General features: G+C 36.0%; 1 protein-coding gene across 11 annotated transcripts in view; it reads right to left on the reverse strand.

Annotated features, from left to right (window-relative positions):
- Window positions 1-25,352, reverse strand: part of SNTG2 (syntrophin gamma 2) — a 285,354-nt gene that overhangs the window by 88,566 nt on the left and 171,436 nt on the right. For 6 of the 11 annotated variants that reach the window (XM_068937273.1, XM_068937268.1, XM_068937267.1 and 3 more), the window contains 3 exons: window positions 22,616-22,654; window positions 18,939-19,026; window positions 10,020-10,111 (listed from right to left, as the gene is read on the reverse strand). In XM_068937273.1, coding sequence (XP_068793374.1) covers window positions 10,020-10,111; window positions 18,939-19,026; window positions 22,616-22,654 — 219 coding nt within the window. The remainder of the gene's footprint in view (window positions 1-10,019; window positions 10,112-18,938; window positions 19,027-22,615; window positions 22,655-25,352) is intronic. The other 5 variants (XM_068937274.1, XM_068937271.1, XM_068937266.1 and 2 more) reach the window with 1 other exon arrangement.

Raw genomic sequence — 25,352 nt, forward strand, 5'->3', positions numbered from 1 at the left:
CATCTCACAAATCTTTTAGAGTTATCTAAGGCAGTCAGTTAATATGTGAGAATCAGTTGCTAAGGCACACACGGGTTTTCAAAAATCATTTGTCTTGCACAAAAGGTTCTTAACTAATTTCCTATGAAATAAGGCAAGATAAATACAGATAAATAATTAGCTAAAATATAGCAAAATATAGCAAACAAAACACGGCAATTAATATCTAGTTTTCACTGTGGAGGAGCACTATCAGACTCCCATGGACAACTGTGGCTCAGTCTATCCATATTGATTAATGATCTGGACAAGGTGAACACTGGACTAACCAAGTTTATTGAGCACACTAAGCAATGAAGAATAATAAAAAGAAAATCAAAATGCAAACAGTTGCAGAAGAATCTCATGATATTTAATATCTCTCTAGTCAGGAAATAAAATGACAGACAAATTTATTGTAAATAAATGCACATGCGAAAAGACAATATTAACCTTCCATATGCTGTAACAGGATATGAACAGATGATTACTACTCAGCAAAAAGATCTTGCTCTTGTGGGAAAAACAAATGTTGAAAAGTATGGAAAGGGTTCCATGTAAATAATGGTTAAGTAAACAAAGATTCATTAGACTGGAAAAAAATAGCTGAGAGGGATGTATGGCAAAGATCTATAAAGCCATAAAAATACAGTGAAAGTGACTAGGAAAGAGTGGTTCACTAGGTCTTTTAATATAAGAAGCAATGATAGAGGTAAAATGCAGCAGGATAAAAACAAAGAAAGGATGTATGACTACATGACATAGAGTGAGGCTGTGAAACTTTCATCCACAAAGTTGTAGGTGCTTAAAGTTTATACACGAACAAGAAATACTTCTACAAATATATGGAATCAAAATCAAATAGGACTGCTAAATGCAAAGATATAAACTCTGGCTCAGGAAGTCCCTATGCCAGAAATCACTGGAGGGGTAGAGAATATACCACAGAAATAACACTGGGAAATAACACTGTATATTTCCCCTGCTCTTGTACTCTGTTGAGAGTATGTGATGAGGACAAAATCTAGCCTGCTGAGCTGGCTGCCCTTTAAGCCTTCTGTCTACTACTAAACAGCTGCTGCTCATGTTGCAACTCTCCACATCACCTCTCTAAAGCACTAAAAAATTTGGCTGTTTAGGGATTACCTCTGCAATCACATCTTTTATCCTCTGGCCCGTTTCACTCCTTTAGCTTTCTGCTGAGACCACCAACAATGCTACCAATTAATGCCAATTGGTTTGTAACACCTGTCCATTAAGAAATGGATTGAGCACAAAAATCTCATTTTTGACAGAACACTGAACAAGAATCAGCTTGTAATGACACATAACCGCTACCCACCTGGGACAGATGAGAACTGTTGACCTGATGAAGGGAACAATTCTGTATCCCACTAGCAACCACTGACCTACGAAGGACAATTTAGACGAGAGCTTTGTTGCTGTTTTAAAGATATTCTGTAACAACTCATTATGGGTCAAGCAAGAAGTTTTTCCATAAGTAGAATAAAAAGTCCTCTGTTAAGTGAGAGACCTAATTAGATATGTCTCTATAATCAAACTTCCACTACCAGGACATAGGAAGGTAGAAAATAGGATTGCAGCTGGCTGTGGCTATCAATTTTTCATCTTGTTGTGCAATATGATTTGCAGAGGTTGGGGAATCAGTTATTTTACCTTACTTTTTTAAAATTGCCACTGATTCTGAACCTTTACAAGGAATATATTATGTCACTGGAGGAAAGTATTTCTGAATCTTCCCTGGTAATTTAATCTGCAGCTGACTTTATCCCAAAACAAAGGGGGCCGGAGGCTGATGACAGTTGTTTTAGATAAGCAGCCATAACCAGGACCTGGGGTAAATGTTTCTTCTTGAGTTGTTCAAAAGAATTTGAGGGTCTCCCTGAGATTAGCCAGGCCAGCATAGGAGAAGTGTATATGTGGCTCAGCCCAACAGAGAGTATAAAACCTCAACGACTAACAAAGGAATGCTGAAGAGAGCAATGTGCTTGAGCTGGCTTCAACCGATGTATTCCTTCCTGGCAACTGGGAATGCCCAGCATTGTGACGGTAAGCATATTATAGAGACCCATAATGGCATTCACATTGGTATTGTGACTGAACTGTATATTGCAATTGCTATATTTTGCTAAATGTATACACTTTAATAGTGATTTCAGCATATTGCTGTATCACTCTGCTAAATCAAAAATCCTGTGTGACATCGAATATCTTCAAAATATTTTACATATATATCTACATATAAAATGTTTTATATTAAACATTGAACTCTCCTTATGTGTGAAATATCTAAAAGAACCTAGTCAGAGAGTATTGGACTCTGACAACATGGAAGAGGCATGACTAATCCTAGATTACTTCCTGTCGCTAACACTGAATAAAGTAAGAGGTTATGAGGATGATATTATTTATCTCTTAAGGTTTTCTTCTTATTTACTCTTCAGTAAGTATTGTTGAAAAGTTGTGAACAGAAAAATAAAACTTTTCCTATAAAATATGTATATGAAAATGTTAGCAACATTAATACACCATTTGATAATACAATATTTGAAATTTATAAACTAATACTTTAAATGGCACTGAAACTATAATCTTTAACTCTGCAGTTGAAATGCTAAAAAGTGCCCTAATGTACAATACCTTCATCTCCTTAAGCTATAACTGAAAACATTGGACAATTAGCTTTGATGAATTTTAGTAAAACTTTAAGTGTAGTAAATACTAACTTTCTTGCATCTTTTCGGTACAAACTAGAGTGCATCCTATCAAACCTCCATTACTAGATGCATTACAGCAATACTCAAAAGAAAACCCTCAATATAAAAAGCTTTTCAAAGTAGGCTAATTTGTCTTACAGTTAATTTGGGGGAAGGGCTTTGGAGTTTTATAATTTCCAATTAAATTGTACAAGTCTTTGAATATGCTCAAATACATTAGTTCTGATTAGTAAAACTGTGTTCAGGGGTTTGTTCAATATAAACTGATGACTAAAATAGGAGATGGAGTGGCAGGGAACTCGAGAAGTTGAAAAGCTTATCCTGTATAATCTAAAAGACTCAGATCCAGCCAATATCCTGTGAAGCTGCACCACTCTAAATGAGGCTGTAATTTCATGTACTTTTTAAAGGCTGCATACGCTAGCATTGCTGCTAAAAAAATGCAGCACTTCCACCCCACACGCAAACACCATTTGTACAATTATGTGATGAAGTGGAATTTTTGCCTTAGCTTAGTTTTAACCTGGATCAATTCCCCAGTCCAGTTCACTACAAAAGCATATAAAGGTACACAGGACGCACAGATCAGAATTACTAGTTCAGGGGATAGGTAGATTTTCTTTCACTACTACTGCTGGCAAACGAAAACTTACATGTATACAAAGCTATGGCCTTAGTATGCAGTCTCATGACCAGCTACTGGTTCTGATGGCAGTGATTCTAACCTTCTGATCTTTTGCCAATCATACTTCCTCGTTACGTTTCTTGCAGCAGCACCAGCAATCACACACTTCACAATGAATTGAATGAACTCTCTCTCTATAGCTTTCAGTCAGGTCACTGACTGAAATATATGTGTATACATATATATGTATATATGTATACCCATATGTAGGTAGAATTAGTTTTCAGTGGCTCAGTGAATTGATCTGCTCAAAGTATGGCTGAACATTACTGAGTCTAGAGAGAGAGAGGAAACAGGCTAGGGACAAGCTGGAGAAGAAAACAAGACTGTTCCATTTAGCAGTAGCAGAGTCTTATATTAGCTTACGTTAATCATGGAACAGCACAATTACAAATGTTCAGTTTGGAGCAGGGACATGACTTGAAACTCTTGTTATGTCCCGCTGATGAAACACACTATTAAGATAGCTACTGTAAAAAGGAGTCAATTAGAGCTTTAGACTAGTCTCAGAATTCAGAGCGATTTAATGATGATATCAAAATACCTATGCATTCCTTTGATGCAACATCAATTCAGCAGAGGGTCGGTATTTGTTTATTTTTAATGGAATGCTTAGATGCAGGTGCACAATTCTATGACAGCTTTAAAATGATAGTAATTATGTGGTAAAGCATGCATCATCAAATCATTTAATAGATAAAGGCTTCTATACAGGAAATAAGCTCTTCTAGATGAAATAACAGTTTGGATAAGTAATTTGATGTCTTTAAAATTCAGTGAAAGCAGCAACTTTTAATTACACAGCTCTATTCTACATTATTTTAATCGACACATATTGTTTAATTAAATGGGAAGAAGGTGAACTAGCATGTGAAACAAGTTATTACCCCTCTCTTTCTGTCACAGAAAAAAACATTTTGATTTGATTCTAACACTGGCTCACGTGTATGCTTTTGAAATTTAATGGCTGCTCTCACAGACTTTTAATGCTTTTCACTTTAATGGCTGCTCTTGTAGACACTGAAGACCTATACGTGGTGTTTACACAAAAGTCTGTGTAGCAGAATGCATGAGGGGCTTGTGCTACCCTGTTCACTGCAGTAGCTATGTGTTTAAATCAGTCAGATTAGTATTTCTGCTACTGGTGAGGAACAAATTAAAAACTTTTCAATTATATAAATTTCTCCAGAAGTGATTTACAAGGGGAATATTAATGAATATGTCATTACACTTGTGCTGCCAGACGCTATTGCATTATTTTTTTTTTAATGACTCAATAAGGTATAAGCCTGACTAAGATATTTTCTGAGAATACTTACGGACTATTTGACAGAATTTTGCACCTTTTTTCTTTAATTTGTTTCCCTTGGGCTAGTATCTAATTGTTTCCTGAGTAACCTCAATGACCTTGCCTTGAATGCTTTTCCAGACATATTATTTCTTTGGGGGAGATGTAGAAGGTGGCAGGCAGATAGATGAATGTATCCTAAATTTCAGCATAAAAAGCAGAAAGTAACTATGTCTCTTCTCAAATTATAACTGCAGTCAGAAATCAAAACACTATGTTACGGATATATAAGGAACAGAACAGTAAAGAAAATAATGTTGAGGTTAACATGAAATTTTACTGTGAATGTGAATATACCCACACTTCAGCTATTGCAGACAGTTTTGGGGAGCTTTTCACATCCTCAAATGAGGAGTGCTGTCCCTGCACAGAAAAAGTAGCTGATGGGTAGGCAAAGTTTTGTGACTCCACACTGTCTGAGGAACTGCACATCCTTGGGGACTTGAGGAATGATACCGGATAGAATCTTGTGAGAGAACCTGTTGCCTCTGTTTTACTACTTCTGCACAGGCCATTTACAGCCTACACCTGAACAGCCAGAGATCCCAGCAAACTTTGAAACTACCTCTGCTGCGTCTTTCACTCATATTAAGATGCAAGCCATCACTATTTGCTTCTCTATTTCCATGCTGATCATTATAAGGGCTTGGTATTTAGAACAATGACCTACACTGACTGGGGCAACAATAGGTGGATCTTTCTTATATATACATATAGATACATAAAATGCTTCCTTTTACTTTTTTCTGAATAACGTTTCAGCTTCCTCATTTACTCTTCAGTCCCAGGAATCCTACCACATGTGTTTCCCTCTTCCCAAGAACTTCTGATGCTCCCTGCTAAGACATCTGAAAGGTTGCTGATCCTATTGTTCACCACATCGCCAACAGGTGAGAAATTGTCAGTAGTTTGTTTGCTTAATCTTAAAATAGTGTTTCAAATTTATGACTTCTCTTTACAATCTAGTTTGGATCTGAAGTGGTCCATTTTGCAACTTTCTAGTCATAGGCAGGAGAACAGATATTGACAGAAAAGAGAGATGATTTTGTCCAAAAATCTAGTGTCTAATTTATCCAGAACTCTCATCCTGGACTCCTCCATATCTTAGGCCTGATCATCATTCTGTAATATAACATCCCACTCCATAGAACTCCTTTATCTATTTGTGAACCTACAGAGCAATATAACTTACCCTAAAGTGGATTCCTAGTGACCAGTCAGACAAGTCGCTCCCTAGGATCCATCAAGTAGGCAAACTGACTCAAAATATTTCAATTGTAAATGACATTTAAAAAAAAGGAGAAGTACAAGCATAAAGAAAATAACCCCAGTTATATGAGCAAGGATAAAAAGCCAAGTAATAAACTAAGCTTTATTTGTCTTCTAAGCCATTTTCTTTGTCCTGCCAATGAACAATAAAATGAACAAAATTTGTAAAAAATATGACAAACAAGCAGCTTATTCACAACAAGAAAGAACTGTTTATGGGAAAAATATGTGGAAATAATAAATGAAATCAGAATAGCTACAAAATGCAACTCAAGTTATTGTTTTCTGCTTGGCATATTAGTTCCATAGTTTCACTGCTGCACTTTTTTGTTATGCTTATGGCTTGAAGTCTCAACAAAGACTGAGCAAAGGCAGAACCTTTTATCTGACCTTTTTTGGTCTGATTTCTTTTCCGATGGAAATAAAAACAAGGCAAGCCCTACTTAAAAAATGTTAACCTTTCTCCTGGACAGTATGTGAACATCAGATCAATTTGCAGAGTTTTAAGTGTATATTTTTTTACTAGTACTTAATATAATAAAACAATAAATATCGCTCTGTTTTTACTTATTTAGCAGCTAATAAGACTTTTCCAATTCCATATTTCCTTTCATCAGGCTTTGCTAAGGCTCTAAGTTAAAAAAATTATATAAAAAAACATATTTGACTTAAACTTCAAAAGGAAATTAAAAAATGTTTAATTTCTGCGTGGAAGAAATGACAAACAACAATTAGTTCCGATACTAGAAGAAATATGGTGAAAGGATTAACAGTGACAGTGGGGATCAATGCAACTAAGAGATAAGACTTTTAAAGATACTATTTACTTACTTCAGTAATGTTATAGTGAAAGTCCCAATCAACTCTAATCCAAACCAGAGACATACAGTGTTTTTGAACATCTAAATCTAAGCTAAACAATTTTGTTACTCAATATCAAAATAATTTCATATACAATTCTATATTAGTAGAGTAGGAAGGCATTAAATAATAGGCTTTTTCCAGCCTATTGTTCTACTACTACTATTCCTCAAAGGTACAATCAGAACAAAAAATTGAGATTATTTTTCGGTGTATGGGGAAAAGAGACAACCATTTCAAATTTATTCATGAAGTAAAAGGAGCACACTTATTTGCAGTGTGTGCCATTTCCTATAGGCCCTCAGACCAGCAGCAGCTCAAAATATTTAAGTGCACCTAGCTATGCTCATCTATTGCAACATTTTCCTTTTCTGTTCAGCAAATGGAAGGCATGGAGATAATGATGATTACTTTCATGACAGTAACCAGCACTGGCCCTCTAAGTAAGGGAGCTACTCTTTGTATTTGTTACATTTTATGCACATACATTACTAAATGATGCAGTGTGAATTGGAAGTCAATTTAAAGCCTCAAGATCTATACCTATAATGCTTTCATTCTCAGTGAGAAAATCATGGATTTTCAGATCAAGAGGTGGCAGAGTCTGGTATCACATGCTAAACCATTCTAATAGAAAAAGTATTGATCTGAAATCTGGAAACTTTTTCTTCTTCAAAGTGAGTTACAGGATGGCAAAAATGGAGAATAAAATAAAACTTTAGAATGATAAATAGTGTGTTCATACTGATTTGGAAGATACCATACAAGGAATCAAAAAACAAAACCACTGAAGCTTTAGATGTAAGACAGCAATTGGATCTCAATTCAATAGCCTGATCACTTACTAGAAGTATCCATCAGCCTAGCTTTTACTGTCTGTATCGGAGCGTCCATCCCCTTTCTTGGAGCCTCTTCCTTTTTTATCTTTTACAGGCTTGAGTGAGCCATACCTTTTTTTCACTCTGAAATCGAGATCTTGCATAGTACACTAAACGTTTAGCACACTACAGGTCCCACCAACTATTGGACTTCTGTATTTTTCCTTTTTAATAAGCTGTAGCAGGTAATGAAGTAGATAATGTCTTTCTTAATGCAAAGCATTTTAAACTAATAGATGAAACAAAGTAACGAAGGAAAAAAGATTTTAAAGCAATTTAGAAAATCTTAAATGCTTATTTAGTGTCATCTAACCAACCAAACACATCATACATTTTATCAAAATTTAATTAGAGTTCTTAAATTACATGAACAAATAGAAAATCATGGTCTACTTTGCTCTCAGTTCAGTTATCAGAGTACCTCTTTTAGACCATTTACCTTTTCTCAGGGAAGCTGGATTTTCAAACAAGTGAAAAGTGACCATATTCTCCCCATGTACCTGGCAACTATCCTATTGAATAATTCAATGGTGTTTTTATTATATATTCATTATATGTCTTTATTAAAAGCTATTTCAGGCTTTTGCTTTTTCTCCAGTGGGCAGGCCTGGAAATCTAGGACATCCGGATAGCAAGAATATCCATATTGCATTTTCTCCGCTGTTTTGCAGTTAGAATCGTTGAGGTACATGACCTGTAATCGCCAGCCTTGAGCCAAGCCCCTTCTTTAGCACTGAGGACCAAACCTTTTGTGGTTCCCTCTGAGATTTCACGTTCTATTCAATAAAACACATATCATATACAGATGAATGTATGTCACTACCAATCCCTATAGCATTTGTCGCAGTGACAAAGCATAAAATAATTAGAGGTAAAGAGGGCACTTCAGCTCATTTTTCTATACTCCAGAAAGTATATAGATACTGTGATTTTGGGGAGTCACTACTGAGGTAATGGCTCATTGAAAAGCTTTTCTGTTTTGATGATGCACTACTGAAAAACCTGTCTGTTGCTATACTGCATATTGCTCAAATATTGTAGGAAGATTGCATATCAAACCTGAAGATGATTACCCCATGCCACGTACAACAGACCTTGTACAGCAATGCTCATAAAGATATGTCTAACAGAGGACTGCAAGCTAGCACCAGAACTGAAAATAGTATGTCAGGCAGAAACAACTTTATGCTAAAATGACTAAACTACTTTCTATATGATACAAGTCAATATCTCTACAACATATTATACTGTGCCACGTGAGTGGACCCTAGGCCCTAAGTTACACGTAGCACAGCAGAAATGAATCTCAGAATTTTGATCAGATGAAAACCGGCCTTAAGGATTAATTTAGGGAGACACTGCTCAGAAAAGTGCAAAGCAAAAGGAGAAGTCTATGGCAGGCAGCAGACACTTATATCTTTTGCTGAGTCAGAAAAAAACAAAAGGTGGAAAAAGAGAGAAGAAGAAACCTGCACTTCATTCTCTGGATTTACTTTCTGTAAAATGTAGTATCCAAGTGAAAAAACTACAATTGCAATTAGTTAGGAACTAAGGAGTTGTTATCATGAAGGTCCCTCCTTGTACAGCCGCTATTTCCATCTTCATTCTTACTTTTAAGAATGAAGGTAGCAACATGTCCACCTACTAAGACAACCTATCGTCCTTGGCTTTGCCAGCTGGTCCTTTTCCTTCCAACAGGAAAAAAAAAACACCCTCATAATGCTATGTATGCTTCAATTATAGCTGTTTGCTGAAGAGAAAAGAACCGATTACCTTTCAGATTAAAGAACTGAATTTTTTCCCCTAAGTCTGCTTTCCCATTTCATTTCTTTCTCTTTTTACTTGCTTTCTTTCCTGTCATGAAAGTTTGGTTCAGTAATTCAATCTTTACATTCTTTTCCGAATTTGATACTTATGTCAGCATCTTTACCTATATTAAATCCAATAAAACATGCCAAAAGTTAACATGAACTCACATCCCCCAATACAGTGACCCAGTCTTACTGTGGTCATCCTTACGAGCTTCTCAGTTGCCTCAGAATTAGAACCTAGTAATTCAAGAGCCCATGTTGGTTACATTGTAAGTTCAGAATCTTATAGTATATGCACTTAAATTAATTGAATAAAAATCCTTAGGATAGTCCTATATTAACATTCTGAGGCTCAGAACGGAAAGGGAACTTACACAGATTACATTATGTTTTTATTACTAATTTGCTTACCGTGTTAGCTGAGTTTCCATTTAAATGTAAGCCACTGTCAAAGAGAGGTGATGAAGCTCCACTGCTGTGATCGCTAGATGGTCCAGGAGAACCTGGAAATCAGATCATGAAAGATAACTGTTCATGTTAATACATTATATTATATTACATCACAATAGCTATTTCTGCTGAAAAAGGATAACATAATGAGAACTCTCATTATAAATCACCAAATCAAAAGAGAAGTACTGTTTGCATTTTAGAATGACAGCCAATAAAATGGATCTGATCATATGCTACGCTTTCTATATCTAGAAAGACAAAAGCAGCTGGACATCATTATATAGAGACTACCTTCATGGGAACTTCTAATATGCTTAACTGTTATCAGTATTAAACCTTCTTTGCACTGAGAATGACATATTTAAAGACAAGTAAGTAATTCAGTTACCCAAATCCCATTAATTTAATGATTACATTTCTTCTTCACTATTGAAAATCTCACTCTACAGTATAACCCTGGACTGTATTTATAGACAAAGGTAATAAGAACCTCTCAGGCAAGTACTAACTGTACACATACGTACACTTTATTAATGGATATATCCTTTTCTTACAAGTGCCAATTATGCTGAAGTATGTTGTACCTTTTGAACCTGAGAGATTAAAAGCAAGGAGTCATTTTGCAATGTTAATAATGCACTATTATAGCCTCAAAAATATATAGCCTCTCTGAGGTAACTCTTTCTTTAACAGTTATACATCATGATTTTGCTTTACTGGTTAATGCGACTCTAGGTTAGCTTAATGAATCTGTATGTAATAACACATTTTTATAATGGAAACAGCACAAAGTCACATCGTTGTATAATTTTTCCTAAATGTATAATCTTAACATATAGCTCCAACAATATACTTCATACAATTACTTATCAATAAAGTACATAAAAATCAATTTCACAGCATTGTATTCATCATCACTGAAAACTCTTTCTTCTGTGTGAAGAAGTCACCTGAAATTGCCTGTAAATCATTTCACATTAATAGGTTTTTCAAGTCTAACATCACAAAAGTCAAAAAGTCACTCTCGGCCATATATTTTCATATGTATTTATTCCACAAATCTGAAGGATTTAGCAAAACGGAAGTTAGTTCAACAAAAGCTCATTTTCTCCATAACAAATCTCTGTCAGATCAATGCTTAGGTCTCAGAATAATACCCTAAGTTCTGAAGCTTCAGCATGTTTTCATTTGCAGTCATTTCTGTATGCCTTTAAATGATACCAGCAAGAGGCATTTATAATGACTTCATATCTCTGATGGCCATGGAAGCTGGCTGATTGTTTTTTATTTAATTAATTGCACTTTTATATTTATTTAACAAAACATTTAGATATTTAGATAGCATGGATATGGTTTACTTATGTATGTCTAACCCAAGCACCAATTATAGTAACTAACCACAACATTTTGTGGATAGTTTCATGTAAACGAACACAAAAATCTGTTTGGACTTGCTGGAAGTAACTTCTACATTCTTTATATAAACATTTGAATATTTGAATAAATTAGTTGAATAGTTGAATAAAATAGTTGCCATTAAATTATCCACTGAAGAACCTGCCAATTGGAGACCTCATTACCTCCTGCAGCACAAAACTATGATAAGTCCATGAGTCAGTCAGATTCTTGAAATGGAATTATCCCACCTCTCCTGTTAATTGAACATATCGAACACATGAATTTTAGAGATTTCCAAATCTCTAAATCCAGGTTTTACTAGAACACAAAATACTACATGAGAATAAACTATTTTTTTTAAATAGAGAAAACTGACATCTGCTGCATGGTAAAACTTAGAATAAAAGGTTAAATAACAAATTTCCCTGCCACTACACTGTCCTTACAGACTTGCTTTCCAGTTCAGCAGTTTTCTGTCATTTTCTGAGCCACCTCCAAGACTTGACTTGCCGAGCAAGTTCACAAGTCTTTTAGTCTGCTCCCTGCTTATTATGCCTCAAATATTCATGGGCTATTCACTCATGGCTGCGCTCAGCATTTTAGAAGCTGCTCTGTATATGCTAAAGTGCTTTCACAGAAGGTGCCGTTCTCTCCAAGCAGCTCCACCTGCCTCCCTGCATGGCAGCTCAAAAGCAAAAAAGTAGTCTTTTTTTCCTGCTCTCAGAACAAAAGAAAAGACAAAAAGACAGTAAATACACGAGACACAATATAATAACTAAGAAGCAAAACTTCTGCTATCAGCTACTATAGTCTTTGTCCAAGTAGATGAGACTCTAAACCAAATGCTAGGTACCGGTCCAACTCTGGACAGTAGTTCAAGAAAGACTACCTAAACAAAGTACATATGTAAAACAAGACATGTCACAGGTAACTCCCTTTTCCATGACTACAATACAATATCCTGATGGACATTCATGCCAGATACTATGTATTTAGTATGTTGTGGGATTTTCTGCATCCTTTTATTACCTAGCACCTACCTTACCCTACCCAAATTGTACTTATACAGGCAGCCTATGAGAAATGTGAATTCAGGATATGACAGGCTATATCTGTTTAATGTGCTTATTCTCAGTTGTGCTATTTTTTATTCTGTTAAGAAGGCTGGGTTAGGAAGGTCCTTTGGTTAAGAAGATTGATCTTTATCAGAGCAACAGCTGAGTATACTCAGAGAAACTTGGTCTGCAAGGTGAGAAGGAGTAAAAGAAAGATCTTGCAAGGAATGCAGTTCATGAAAAGAGATTGGAACACTTCTGAGGGTGAGAAAAGAGGAAAGAGAGTCAGGATTCAGAGGTGAGGGAAAGGATCACAGGGGACTTCGCAGAGTTAGTGATAACTCAGGAAGTCACTGAGTTAGATGTAACTAAATCCGAAAGCAAGAATTAACTTGCGGTTGCACTAGTGGGAATTCTTTATAAATCTTTTTCATTTCTATTCTTTCTGACTGAATCACTGAGATTTTTCAATTTAAAAAGTGAGGCACTCTATTTTTCAGTTTAATATGATCTTTATTCTATTTTTAAGTTTAAAAATCTTAAACTTTCTAGACCTAGAAGGTCCTTACTAAATTTCCAATCACCTGGGAGTCCCATTAACAGATGGCTGTTTACTTCAGTCAGTGAATTTCACTAAACATATAAGCCACAAAAAACAAACAAATAAATAAAAAACAGATAAAATAGGCTAGTAGATCCATGTAGTCAGTAGGTTTTTATTCTTTATAATATTACAATTTGTTTTATTACCAAAATTGCTGAATTATACCGGGAGTCTCTTGTATTAACAAATTTCATATATCTGACTTGCTAATTATGTCACGGACAACCTCCAGTGGACAAAACTGAAAAAAGACCATTTCGGTGAAACTCCAAAATAAAATTGAAAGAATAGCTTCTGATAATTTTTAATTACACTACAAGCCTTCAGAATATTCTGGGTTTTTTTTCTAACTATCAGAAAGAGAAATTTCTTAAGAGAGTCTGATGGGCAATAAAATGCTCCCAGAAATCTTTCCAGCAGCAGTGAACCTTATCTAAAAGGGCCCTACAATGAGCTTATGCTCTGTTCAACTCTGGAATGAGTAATGGTCCCAGTTTCATCTACAGCAAAGTATCCTAATAACTAATCTACTAACAACTTCCTGACCCATTTCCAAAAAAGGGAAATTGCTCCTTTGTGTTTTCAGGAACACAGATCTGTCTTCTCTCTCACCCACAGTGACCTTAGAGCAAACCACAGGCCATGGGATGAGGAATCATCCTAGTCATAGAGCAAGATAACCCAATGAGCAGACCCTACAAACCAAGTTTCCCCTTCAAGAACACAAAACTTGTCTGGTGGAGGTTCCTCTCCACAGCTGGCCTACTTTATTATCCTGTGGAAGATTATGAACCCTGGTGCTAGACCCTTGACTAGAGGTGGCCACAAGGCCACAAAGCTGTATGTCTTGGAGAAGTTAACATGTCAGGAGCCCCTGGAACCCATGGATAAACATAAGACACAACTTTAGTTACTTATCAGCATTTTGTTTCCAAATTTAAAAACAAAAAAGTGCATCTAGTCAAAAAGAAAAAATCAAGTGTCCTACTTTCCCATAATATATTATATTTTTAATTTTATTAAAAAAAAAACTCCTCCCCCAAGAATCAAGGTCTTCTTGGCTGAATTTATATTAGCAGGTGCTGTGGCTACATTCCTACAAGCTAACCATTGTGGACCCAGGGAGGGGTAGATTGTGCCACCATCAGCCTTAGCATCTGGAAGCACCTACTCCTGTTCCTTTCACTCCTCTGCCATGGCTGAAGCCACATGGAAGAGCATTTGGGGTCTCAGACAAAAGACTTCCTGATTCAACTACTGCTTTATCTTTCTCGCCTATGAATCATCCTATAGGCTGGTCTAGCTCTTCCTGATGATTTCTGCTGGAGTGGGTCCACCTGCTGCTGCTGTTCCCTGTGAAGATAGCACCGTTAGCACCTTGGCATCTTCTAGTTCTACCAAATTCTGCTGGGACGTGATAGATGGGGGATCTTTCCTCATCTATCTGTGCTCAAGGAACATGACCTCCATAGGATATGACGGTAAATAGTCTGTTGTTGGAGGATTCATGGTGAGAGGTATGGGGTAACCCATAAGAAGGTGAAATAGAAATGTCTCCCTCAGATTTTTCTGTGGAGACAAAGACAGCAAATTCATCAATCTCTACTTCTGTTTAGAGTATACAATATATTGGTAACTGGACCCAATCTGCCAAGCACATAGTGCTACTTACAGCACAAACTTCGCAACTTTATATGTGGATGCATAAAGTGAGTTCAGCAGGTACTGGTAAAAAGAATTAGTGTCAGTGCCTGTTTGTTGGCCTTGAGACCAATGGGAATTCTCTGGCCATGTTCATTTCTCTTAACCTCCAAAATAGGGAGGCTGTAACCAAACTATTGGGAATGGTGAGTGCCTCATGCTAACTTCCAGTCCAGGCCTGGTAGATGTTTAAGAAAGAAATATTTGGTCTAGCCCAAGCTATGCCAAGTATCTTCTGATATTTTAACAACATTACTGTTCAAATTCCTGTGCCAAAGAATATTTGCTGATACGATTTAATTTACTATGATGGACAATCATAATACTCTAGTATGGTCCAGAAGTCCCAAGCAGCTGTGAAAGAGGCAGAGATCTCTACCAACACTGGCATACCACTGTTGGGGTAGGACCTGCCCCAGATGAAGAAACAAGCAGTCCTTGTCTTACTCAGTGCCAATTAGTTAGTACCCTTGCTTAAGCCCATGCCAGATCCTGCATTAGTTGTTCATTACCCATGAAATGCGAAAGCAACCAGACAAACGCGTTGAGAATCGTAGGCAGCTATTTCCCTATTGTGACATCTTTTGCCTTTGATAGCCTACTGCATGAGATAGTGTAGGGAAGGAAGAACTATGAAAAGTAATCAGGGGAGGCAAATGTTAGTCATGGGGATGTACTTACAAGTAATAATAATAACACTGGCTAATGGTAAGAGACCATATGGTTGCATTCAAAGGGAAAACACCACAATATTAAAACTGCTAATGTAGCAGCTGGTCTGACTGAACGCTTAGAGGTAAGGGACTATATGCCTGCGTCTTCTGGGATGCCAGGAAAGGCTAAGATACTTCAGTTATACATGTATACACTTCAATCTTGCCTGTAGTGTGAGTTGGAGTGTACTTTATTGCTTAGTATAATCATTAATTAGCCTGTTATATGTGTCACTGATGCTTCACGACGGGAATTCCCCATTGTGTATGGGTTTCTGAAAAGCTCTTCCAACATAGGGTGCTTTGTCCCACTTCTGCTCATCTCCATAATGTCAGTGTGCATCCCTAAAACAATCTATTTTCCATGATTATCTGAGACCTTATTTTCTTCCTACTCACCACTAGAATGAGTACTTGTGTCGAGTCATTTACCAAAGATCATCTTGTTCATTGAGTTTGGTTTCAGCCTATACTGAATGGCTGCACAGACCATCCCGGAGACAAGCAGGTGACTTCTGTGCTGATGTCCATATCTAGTTCAGAAGAAGGGTCATTTCTTAAGTTCTTCAGCTGCCTGATCATTCTGAAAGAGTCCTTTTATTGACCCTGTAGAATAAGACTCCAGGCATGGGATCATGAACTGGAGTGAGTAGGGTAGTATAATGCTTGCGAGAGTTCTTCATGCTTGCTGTGAGGGAGGCAGGTCTAATAAACTGCCCCAAATTAGCATTTTATATCCAACATGTCTTTTTCAGTTTCTTTCAGTTAAGCATTGCTTCTCTGTTGTGCTTCTTGATAGCTTTTTTTAAAATAGCAGTGTATTACTGACAGGGAAAATTTGCCAAAGAGAGTGGAGTAGCAACCCCCTTACCACCCATCACAGATATTCACTATGGCTCTGTTGTCCCTTTTTCCCTTCACCCTCCTATATTTTTTTGCAATTCCTGATGATCCTTACTGCAGTATACCATTGGTGCAGCAACAGAAACAAGACAGTCCAGGAGAGAGAGCTGCTTCTTTGCTGTTCAGATGAGGGTGATATACAAATATACAAAGACATATAATGAAGTTGTGGTGAAGAACAAGTGGCTGCAAACCCATGCATGACATCTCTGGAGGACTGTAATTGAACAAGAATGATGAGCCCGTGGCGTTCAGAAAATCTGTAGTGGAATAGCCATTGCATTAAGAAAATGTGTGCACTACCCTACCATTCTACAGCCTCTACGCCTGGGCTTTCTCAGAATGAACATCTAGGGAACCCTAGCCCACACTAAAAAATAGGCAGTGTGAAGACTGGCAAAGGAGGACTTTAGACATAAACTGAGATTGTTCCAACATAAATGGGCTCTTTATGTAGACGTATATATTACCAAATTACTTAGAGACTGAGTTCCAACTTCAGTCTGAATTCCCCATCTCTATGGAAATTCCATCTTGTCTTCATGACGGCTTGTACTCTAGCTGTAGTCAAAAGCAAGACAGCTGATTTGCTTGCTATGGAAATTATATGTGAACTTTGAATCCCAATGTCATTGACATGCCCAAGAACAGATTGCTATTCTGAGTGTTCAAGCTACCACAATTTTGATTGAAACTGCATCAGTGACATGCCCTGTAACCATAGAGGGATAGATGGTGTATATGCATACAACACTACAGTTACAGTAGTCTCCTTGTTTCAAACAGGTCTTCCTTGAATAACAGTAACCAGGGCCAGATTCCAAATAGTGCTGGGTAGCTGCAGGCGCTGAAGCAGGCCCTTTAAATTAGAATGATAGCTTTTGTAAGCTAAAAATTCCTACTTCAAATGTTGAGTGTTGATTTACCTACATAAGTTTTGTACCCACATTTTGTCACCTGCAGATATAACACACTCTGGTCTTCCTGTTAATTGCTACTTCTTGGAAGGATTGTCATGATTTCAGCCTCCCAGCTAGGAATAGGTGTAGTGCCTTCTGATATGAAAGGCAAAGCAGAAGTCAAATAAGTCTCTTCTCTTTCATGGTGTATCTGGGCTCAGCCAAGAGGATACCAACATTCCTCAACCTGCATGTGCTCCTGGTGATGGTGGTAGGCCTTTCATGAAGGCTGCTAGATAGTCCCAAGACATATGTGATGTCGGTCAACAAGATGAGAAAAAAATATTAATAGGACCTACTGCTACAGCTGCCACAAGAATGGGCCTCACTTCTTTCCAGCTAAAGACCAAGGCGATGTTACTATCATTAACTACAGAAGAATATGGCCAACAGTACAGATACTACTCATAAAAGCCTGCTAGCTTGGTAAAATCATACCTAAGTTGGGCACAATTATCAGAGGCATTATAGATAGTAGTCTCTAGCTATCTGACGATCTAGGGTAGAAAAGTAGGAAGACAAAAGCTAAAGTCTCATTATAAGGAACATTGAACAGACAAAGATATCTCAAGGCAGGATTTCTTTGAATTTTGTGAATTTATATTACATTTTCAAAAGGAAATGTTAGCTGTAAGAAGTGAAATAATGGTTTTAAGATGAAATGTATAGTTCACCTTAGAAGAGGCCCGGCAACTTTGTTTATAACAGGTGTAAAAATCTAGATGAAATGACATTTTCTAACCGCAGGAGGCAGACCTTGACAAATCTTGATCTCTTCAAATCAAGAAAAAGTAAGTACACAGTTGAGCACTACTTACATAAAAACACAAACAACAGACACATTTTAAAGCTATTTTGCTAAATTTAGACAGCGAATCATACATAAGATAAAATAGTGCTAAAGCATTTGGTCTGATTGACTTAGCTGATACACCACGCTCATTTTTGTGCTTGCAACATGATCTAGATTTCATGTGAGTATCTTCAATATTTGTAAGTATTTTCTAACCAGAAGAACAGAAATTTTCCTTCATCTGCATTGCTCATAAACAGTTTACTATTCCTCCAGTTAGACTACACACTTGGCACGTCATAATTCTGCTCACTAAAATGATCAACATAATTTATTACATATACACAAATAATACCATGCATTTTCTTTGTGCGTAAGTGTACTGCTGTTTTTCCAGACCTTCCTGAGTAAAAAAACCCCATAACTTCCACTCTGAATGTAGAATTCAAATATTTGTAAACACTACTTTAGTATATTCAGTTAACCTCAGGGGGGAAAATTTTTAGAAAGCATCCATGATTTTACTGCATTTTAGTGAGTTTTCAGGTTTATTTTGAAGAAACTATACAGAAGCAGTTATGCAGTAGACATTAGAATCTTACTAGTTAACTGGTAAAGTACATAAATAATTTTCTATTTCTTGCTGTAAAACATTCGAGGATTGAATTCCTATTTCTGTCAATGTCTTCTTATTATGAGAAATACTGCAAGGAGGAAAACAAATTACTTCTAGCCATTAATTTCCCCTTACCTAATGGGAGCTTTAAAAATGATGGAGCTTCCCTGAGGTACTGAACGGTGATGGTAACTTCATCGCCAGCATTTCGCAGTAGGTGTACCTGTCAGTATGACAAATAACATCTACTTTAAATCAAAGAACCACCAGTCATGGAAAGCGCATAAGTTACAATGGAATCTACATCCCTGTTGATCAGTAAGAAATTCAGTACGAATTTTTCTGACTGGAAATTAAGAATGTCTTGAGGGTCAAGCCTCACCAATTAAAGATGTGAGTAGGCAAGACCACAGGAACAACAGGAAGAAGTAATTTGGTGGGCAACCTGACTTTATACAGCAGCTGTACACAGCCCCTAGAAACTGGGATAAGATATGAGGGATATATATACGTTCGTGTGTGTGTGTGTCTGAGCATGTGTGTGTGTGTATGTGTATGGATATTAATTGTATGCGTATACAGATACATAGTATAAATATATACTAATACATATATATTTTATATCTCATTCTAAAGTATTTGACTTGATTCAGTTAGTTGATGCATTAAGCACATTTCTCTATTTCAAATACATCCTTAATTTTTTTGAATGTCTTCATTATCAGTAAGTATTTGTGAAGTAGAAGATGTGAAAATATATACTCATATACATTCATTAGATACATACATTACATACATACATAATAGACATCTGAGTACTAAAATATCAGAATTTAATTAAAGGTGCAGCATATTACTGCACAAGGATGTTTTTTAAAATGCAGAAGAAAAAAAGGAGAGAAAAAGTGAGATGACTCAAATTTTCACTCGTTGGAAAAGCAATGTGAACCCATCCTTTCCACACAGTAAGGACCCAGGCATATGCAAATGAAAGTGAAGTGAAGCAACATTTTGAATTGAAATAGTATATGATTCATGCCTTAGACCAGCTACTTTGCATAGAATGCTCAGAAACTCATGAAACTCATGTGAACTCCCCAAAACCTTTGCTGGAAAGTAGTTTTTTAATATTTCAGTATTTATATAGATCTATTATCACAGCAATATTTGAAATTAATTTCCCTAAAGGTAGTTCTTTTTTGGAAAACATTCAGGATAGATTGATTAGGAGCTAAAAAAAAAATACTCATCTTACAGGTCTTCACTAACATTCTGCCATGTACAGCTGAGCTACATACTTACATATCTGTACATATAGAGGTTACACTTGCTTTGTTCAAAAGCTAAAACAGACACTCATAGCAGTTATGCTGAACCATCTGAACGATACTAAATCATATGTGAACACACAGTTCAAATATATGCAGTCATCTATCTATTTCATGCACAGGTACATATATTTACATATATAAACTAATCTAGAGATGAAAAATAGCTATGATAAAAATTGAAGAAAATGTTGGTACATCCCTGTATGTTAGGTTGCATTTACTTATCAGTCTCAGGCAGATAAATGTGGCTTCCCAAACTTCATTATTATCCATATTAGAATTTGAAATGAAGTCTTTAGGCCATTCACACCATCTAATCACTTGCACAATTTATGCTAATCAGCATTGTAATGGAGACTTCAAAATTATATCTAATGCTTTCAAATTTGACAAATGCATTTATAAGACAGAAAGACTAAATCATTTCTTTGCCATGCTCTATTAATAGAATCGCTGACCTGATGATTCACTGAGCAAAACATCTTAACTGGAAACAATTTCTACGTGTGCATGTATAAAGTTAACAAATAATGAATTAGTTTTTGTCTTTAAAATAAATAGTCATTCATTACGAAATTTTAAGTATTTCAAACAACAGATGTTACATATGTCTTATAACCATATTATCTATTGCTTGGTCTCTAGAAAGTTCAAGGTTCCAAACTATGGGGACATATGGCTTTATGTATACTAGTAAACAGTGTGAAATAATGTTCCTGGGCACTAGAATTTATTTATCTATTCTGTTAAATTTTTGGAATGGCCCTGGTGTGGTTTCAGCCTAGGTCAACCAGCCATCTCCCCAAAATTCCCAGACACAATTCATACACGGGTATAGGCAAAGATTGTGCTTTTGATCCTATTTTGGAGAAGATCATGGAGACAGGTCAGTTGGCCTCAGCCCCAGAGAACAGTCTTGGACCCATTTAATTTACAAGTGCAGATATAGCTGAAACAACAATTGCAGTGGTTGTTGCAATGTCCAGATGACAAGAAAACCTTTTGCTTACAACAAAAAATACCTGAGGAAACGAGGATTTCCAAACATATCATCTGTACACCCACCAAAAATACAAAGGAAGAGTGGGATTCCCACAAAGAGAGTGAGAAGAGAAAAGGATACCCAATTATATTCCCTTCCAAAGAAATCATGCTGTCAGAAAGTCATTTGAAGGGCCAGAGTTAGCAACATATGAAAGATCCTGTCACAGAATGCTCCTGGATCTTGTGACATCACTCTCCTTTTCACTGTGTGGTAACTATCAACAATAATGACTTCAGCACATACTCAGTATAGCAACATCAGTACTTTGTAAAATGCAATAGACAAAAAAACCCTACAAAGTTATAATATATTGTCAGAGTACTGTATTGAAATATGTAATGAAAAAAAAATGAACTAAATAAAATTACTGTACTACCAAGAACTCACCTAATCAATTGCAACTGAGATTTTAGAAAAGCTCCTAACATGAACCATTTTCATTCTTTGATTTTGGAGTAACAAGGAAGAATTTTAACTTACTAAAAGATATAAACATTTTGAAGTAATCTTTCAAACACAGCACAAGAACTATTTTTACTCTTATTTGATTCAAGTAGTGTTCATACAACAAGGTGTAAACTGACTTTTGTAAAAAAAGTCAAGAGATGAGAGAAGATAGCATGACATACATTCTGCTTAAGGTTTTTTTGGAAGACCTTTGTAAAACACTATGGAGACAAATTCAGTGCAAAAGATTTTACGGAACAAAACAAAACTGCTGCAAAGAGTGATATTTGCTTTTTCATTTCAAATGATTTTTAAAAGGGAAGAACTAAAATATTTAAGTGAAAGATAGTAGTACTGTTTCTTACTCTCCTGGAGCTACTTTATATTCTTAGGTAATGTACAAAGAGGGAATAATATGAAACCACACATACTGAGAAAAAAAAATCAATTTCCACGCTCACAAGAAGGAATTAATGGTGCAGATGGTAATTAAATAGCAAATGCTCTGTAGTGCTGAAGCTTTTATCACAAATCCAGTACAAAAAGACAAATCCAGTAGCTCTGGAGTAACACTCACCACTGCACTGTTGCCTTTCTGTATTAATAATACAAAAAGAGAATTTTAAAAGGGAATATATATTTTTTAATAGTAGATCAAATACACTTACTGCATATTATTATGCATACTTACATATACAGTATACACTTTCTTGTGTGTTCATAAGTATGGAAGACAAAGAAAAAAGCATCAAAGGAAATGTTTGCTTTCCATGCTGGCTCTAATTTGTGGATTTTGCATATCTCTGTTCAGTGCATTTATCAAGATAGGCTTCATTATGTTTCTCTTTTTTCACATCCATTTCTTAGGACTATAACACAGGTAATGTAAAGTATAAATAGGACCCTCTAGATCTGACTTAATTACAGCACAGAGTTTGCAGAACAAAATATGAGATTTTGGCAAAACTGAATGACCCTTGTTGCCTCACCTGTAGCATTAAGTTCCACTTCAGGGAAATCCTATATACCTAGGTTAAGACAGTTGAGTCAGTGGCATGATTCACAAATACGTGCTTGTCCCTAACAGTAAATGTAATTTAAGCAAATCTTATCCTTACAGATGGTATTGCTTATCTTGATGTGTTATGCTGCCTGGATTACACAGATAGAATAGGAAGTTGGTTTCCCTGTTAAACATATTCCCATTTTCTGTCAAACATACAGTTTTACTTCTGGAGTAAGACAGCCCGAACATTTTGTTCTCATGCTGAGCACAACAGCAGAGCTGTAAGTTGCTGCTTGATATTACTTCCTTTTTCTTATATCACAGCATTCTTGTTGGGACATTCTTTGTGACAACATTCTCGTCCTTATAGACGAGGCTGGCCAGTAGTTGCAGTTCTAAATATAATGCTAAAAACTGTCTGAATAGTGGACAAAACTCTAAATTGAGATATACTATTACCACGTGGTTGTTCTTCAGTGACAATAACACATAAGCAAATTTACTCACATGCACATAAAACTGTTTAGCAATTGAGCCTGTAAGTAATCTTTTTCATGCTAAATATCCATTGAATGCTCCACAGTTTTGTGCTCTATTTTTTTTATTTTTGGAGACAAATTTATTTATCAGTATTCTTCTAAATTAATTCCTCCTAAGCATGTGGGTCAAACTGAATTCAAAATCAGATCAATGGTAACGCTAGCTTTAATTACGTTCCAAGTCAATATAGCCTACATTCTTTTGAAGTTCTGGTGCCTTGTGTTTACCGTTGCTTGCTCTAGACCTTCAAACATGCCTGATTACTAATATTCACACTGCTGAGAGATTTAGACAGGGCTTTTGCTGTTTGGATCAGATCTGTCTTACTATACATCAGAACTGTAAGAGCAATTAAAATTGAAAGGGAGCATTTCTTTGATGAATGAATTCACCTATATGGCCTTTTAGTTAAGATCTATTCTCAGAGCAGAAGTCACATCATTTAACTTAGCCATCTAAAAGATTCACTTCTAAAGTAGTCGTCAATATTTTCTCTAGAAATCAGTAGAGATCTTAGGATAAAAAGGAACCATCTGCCGCAGGTGAGTATCTCTGAATAAAGAAAGAGGCTGGATGATTACCTTAGATGTAGACAACTAGACTTTAAATGTCAGAAGCTAGATAAAATCCCATCTCCCATCTATAGATGAAAACTTAGATTAAACACTTTACTTTTGGACACATAAAATAAAAGGAGGTGAATTTCATGGTGAAAGTCTGATCCTGAAACATAGGCATTTCTGAAGTGAAACACAGGAAATGCACATGAAATACAAGTCTTGGGCTTGACAAGTATCTGAGCAGAGAAGATTATGTGGGAAATTTTTTTTTCACAATTTTGTACATTATTTTTGCTTTTTTTAAGTACACACTCTAGTCTATGCTTACAGAAATATATGGCATATAGAAGAATTTGCTATGTATTCTGGAGTGGAAAATACAATCAGAGCCAATTCAGCTGTTCCCTGAAGCAATGGAAGTTTGAAGAAAATTGCTTAAGGCTAACTATTAACTAAAACATGAAGATCCAGCCCTGTGAAAATAACTGCCATCCTTCAAAAAACTCCAAGAATATCAGAGCACTACAGTGACTTTTCTTTGAAACTTCAGGTCAGTCTCAAGCGTTACTTATGTGCTATAATTGAAAAGAGTTCAAAGTCACATAACTCATAATTTTAGAATAAGTAGTATTTTTTATAGCTCAAATATTGTTACATATTACTTGTCCAAAAAAAAAATTTTCATATGTATCAGAAAATCACAACTGAGGGAAATAGCTAAATTACCAAAAAACAAATATGAAATTCCTAGCTGAAAATTGAAATCATTACTAATATATCTGCTATGTCAGAAACACATACAATAGTATCACTATAGTACCAGTGTGCCATTTTCACTTCAAATAGATATACACACCTCTCACTAAGCTTGACTGGAATCAGACTTTGTAAAAATATAAACATTCTATCCCAAATACAGGTCTTTGTAATTGGATCAAAGCCCATAAGTTCATATTCTTCAAGTATATTCAAAAATCTTTCCATTTGATAGTTAAATGGTTCTGCTTTTGTAAAAGAAAATACAAACTTCAATCAGCATAGATTGACCTAAAAAGACTAAGTGCAGGCTTTTATGTAGCCTTACAGTTCCAGTTTTCTTTGGTAGTATTTATTTGTATCCATAACATACCTGCAAGTACTCAGAAAAGAACTATAACTGACCAGTGCCTCTGAATAGAGAGGAAACTTTCACCATTGTCCACTGATGATAGTATGAAAAGATGATGAAGGCAATTTCAACTGAATGATGGACAACTTTTCATGAAGACTGTCTTGTGCTAATGAGTGCAAAAGCTAAACTACAAGCTATTGAAGTTGTCTAAACCGGCAGGCCATATGCTTCATTCTCTGATTTAGAAACTGTTGACAATTTGGGCACTGTTTCATTTTCTTACAACAAACTTACACATTGATCCTTCTGTATTAAGTCTCCCTAGTCTAATAGGGAGGCACAGACATCCAGATTAGGATTTATTTGTGATCATGTATGTGTTCACTGTTTTAGGCCTTAAGAGCTGGAGCAGTCGGAAAATAAATTTAATTACTCTTTTACACTTCTTACAGTACGTAGAAGAATATAACAGCATCTATATGGATAAAATGCAGCTTTGTTTTATAACA

The sequence above is a fragment of the Struthio camelus genome, chromosome 3, assembly GCF_040807025.1.
Source record: "Struthio camelus isolate bStrCam1 chromosome 3, bStrCam1.hap1, whole genome shotgun sequence".
Lineage (NCBI taxonomy): Eukaryota > Metazoa > Chordata > Aves > Struthioniformes > Struthionidae > Struthio > Struthio camelus.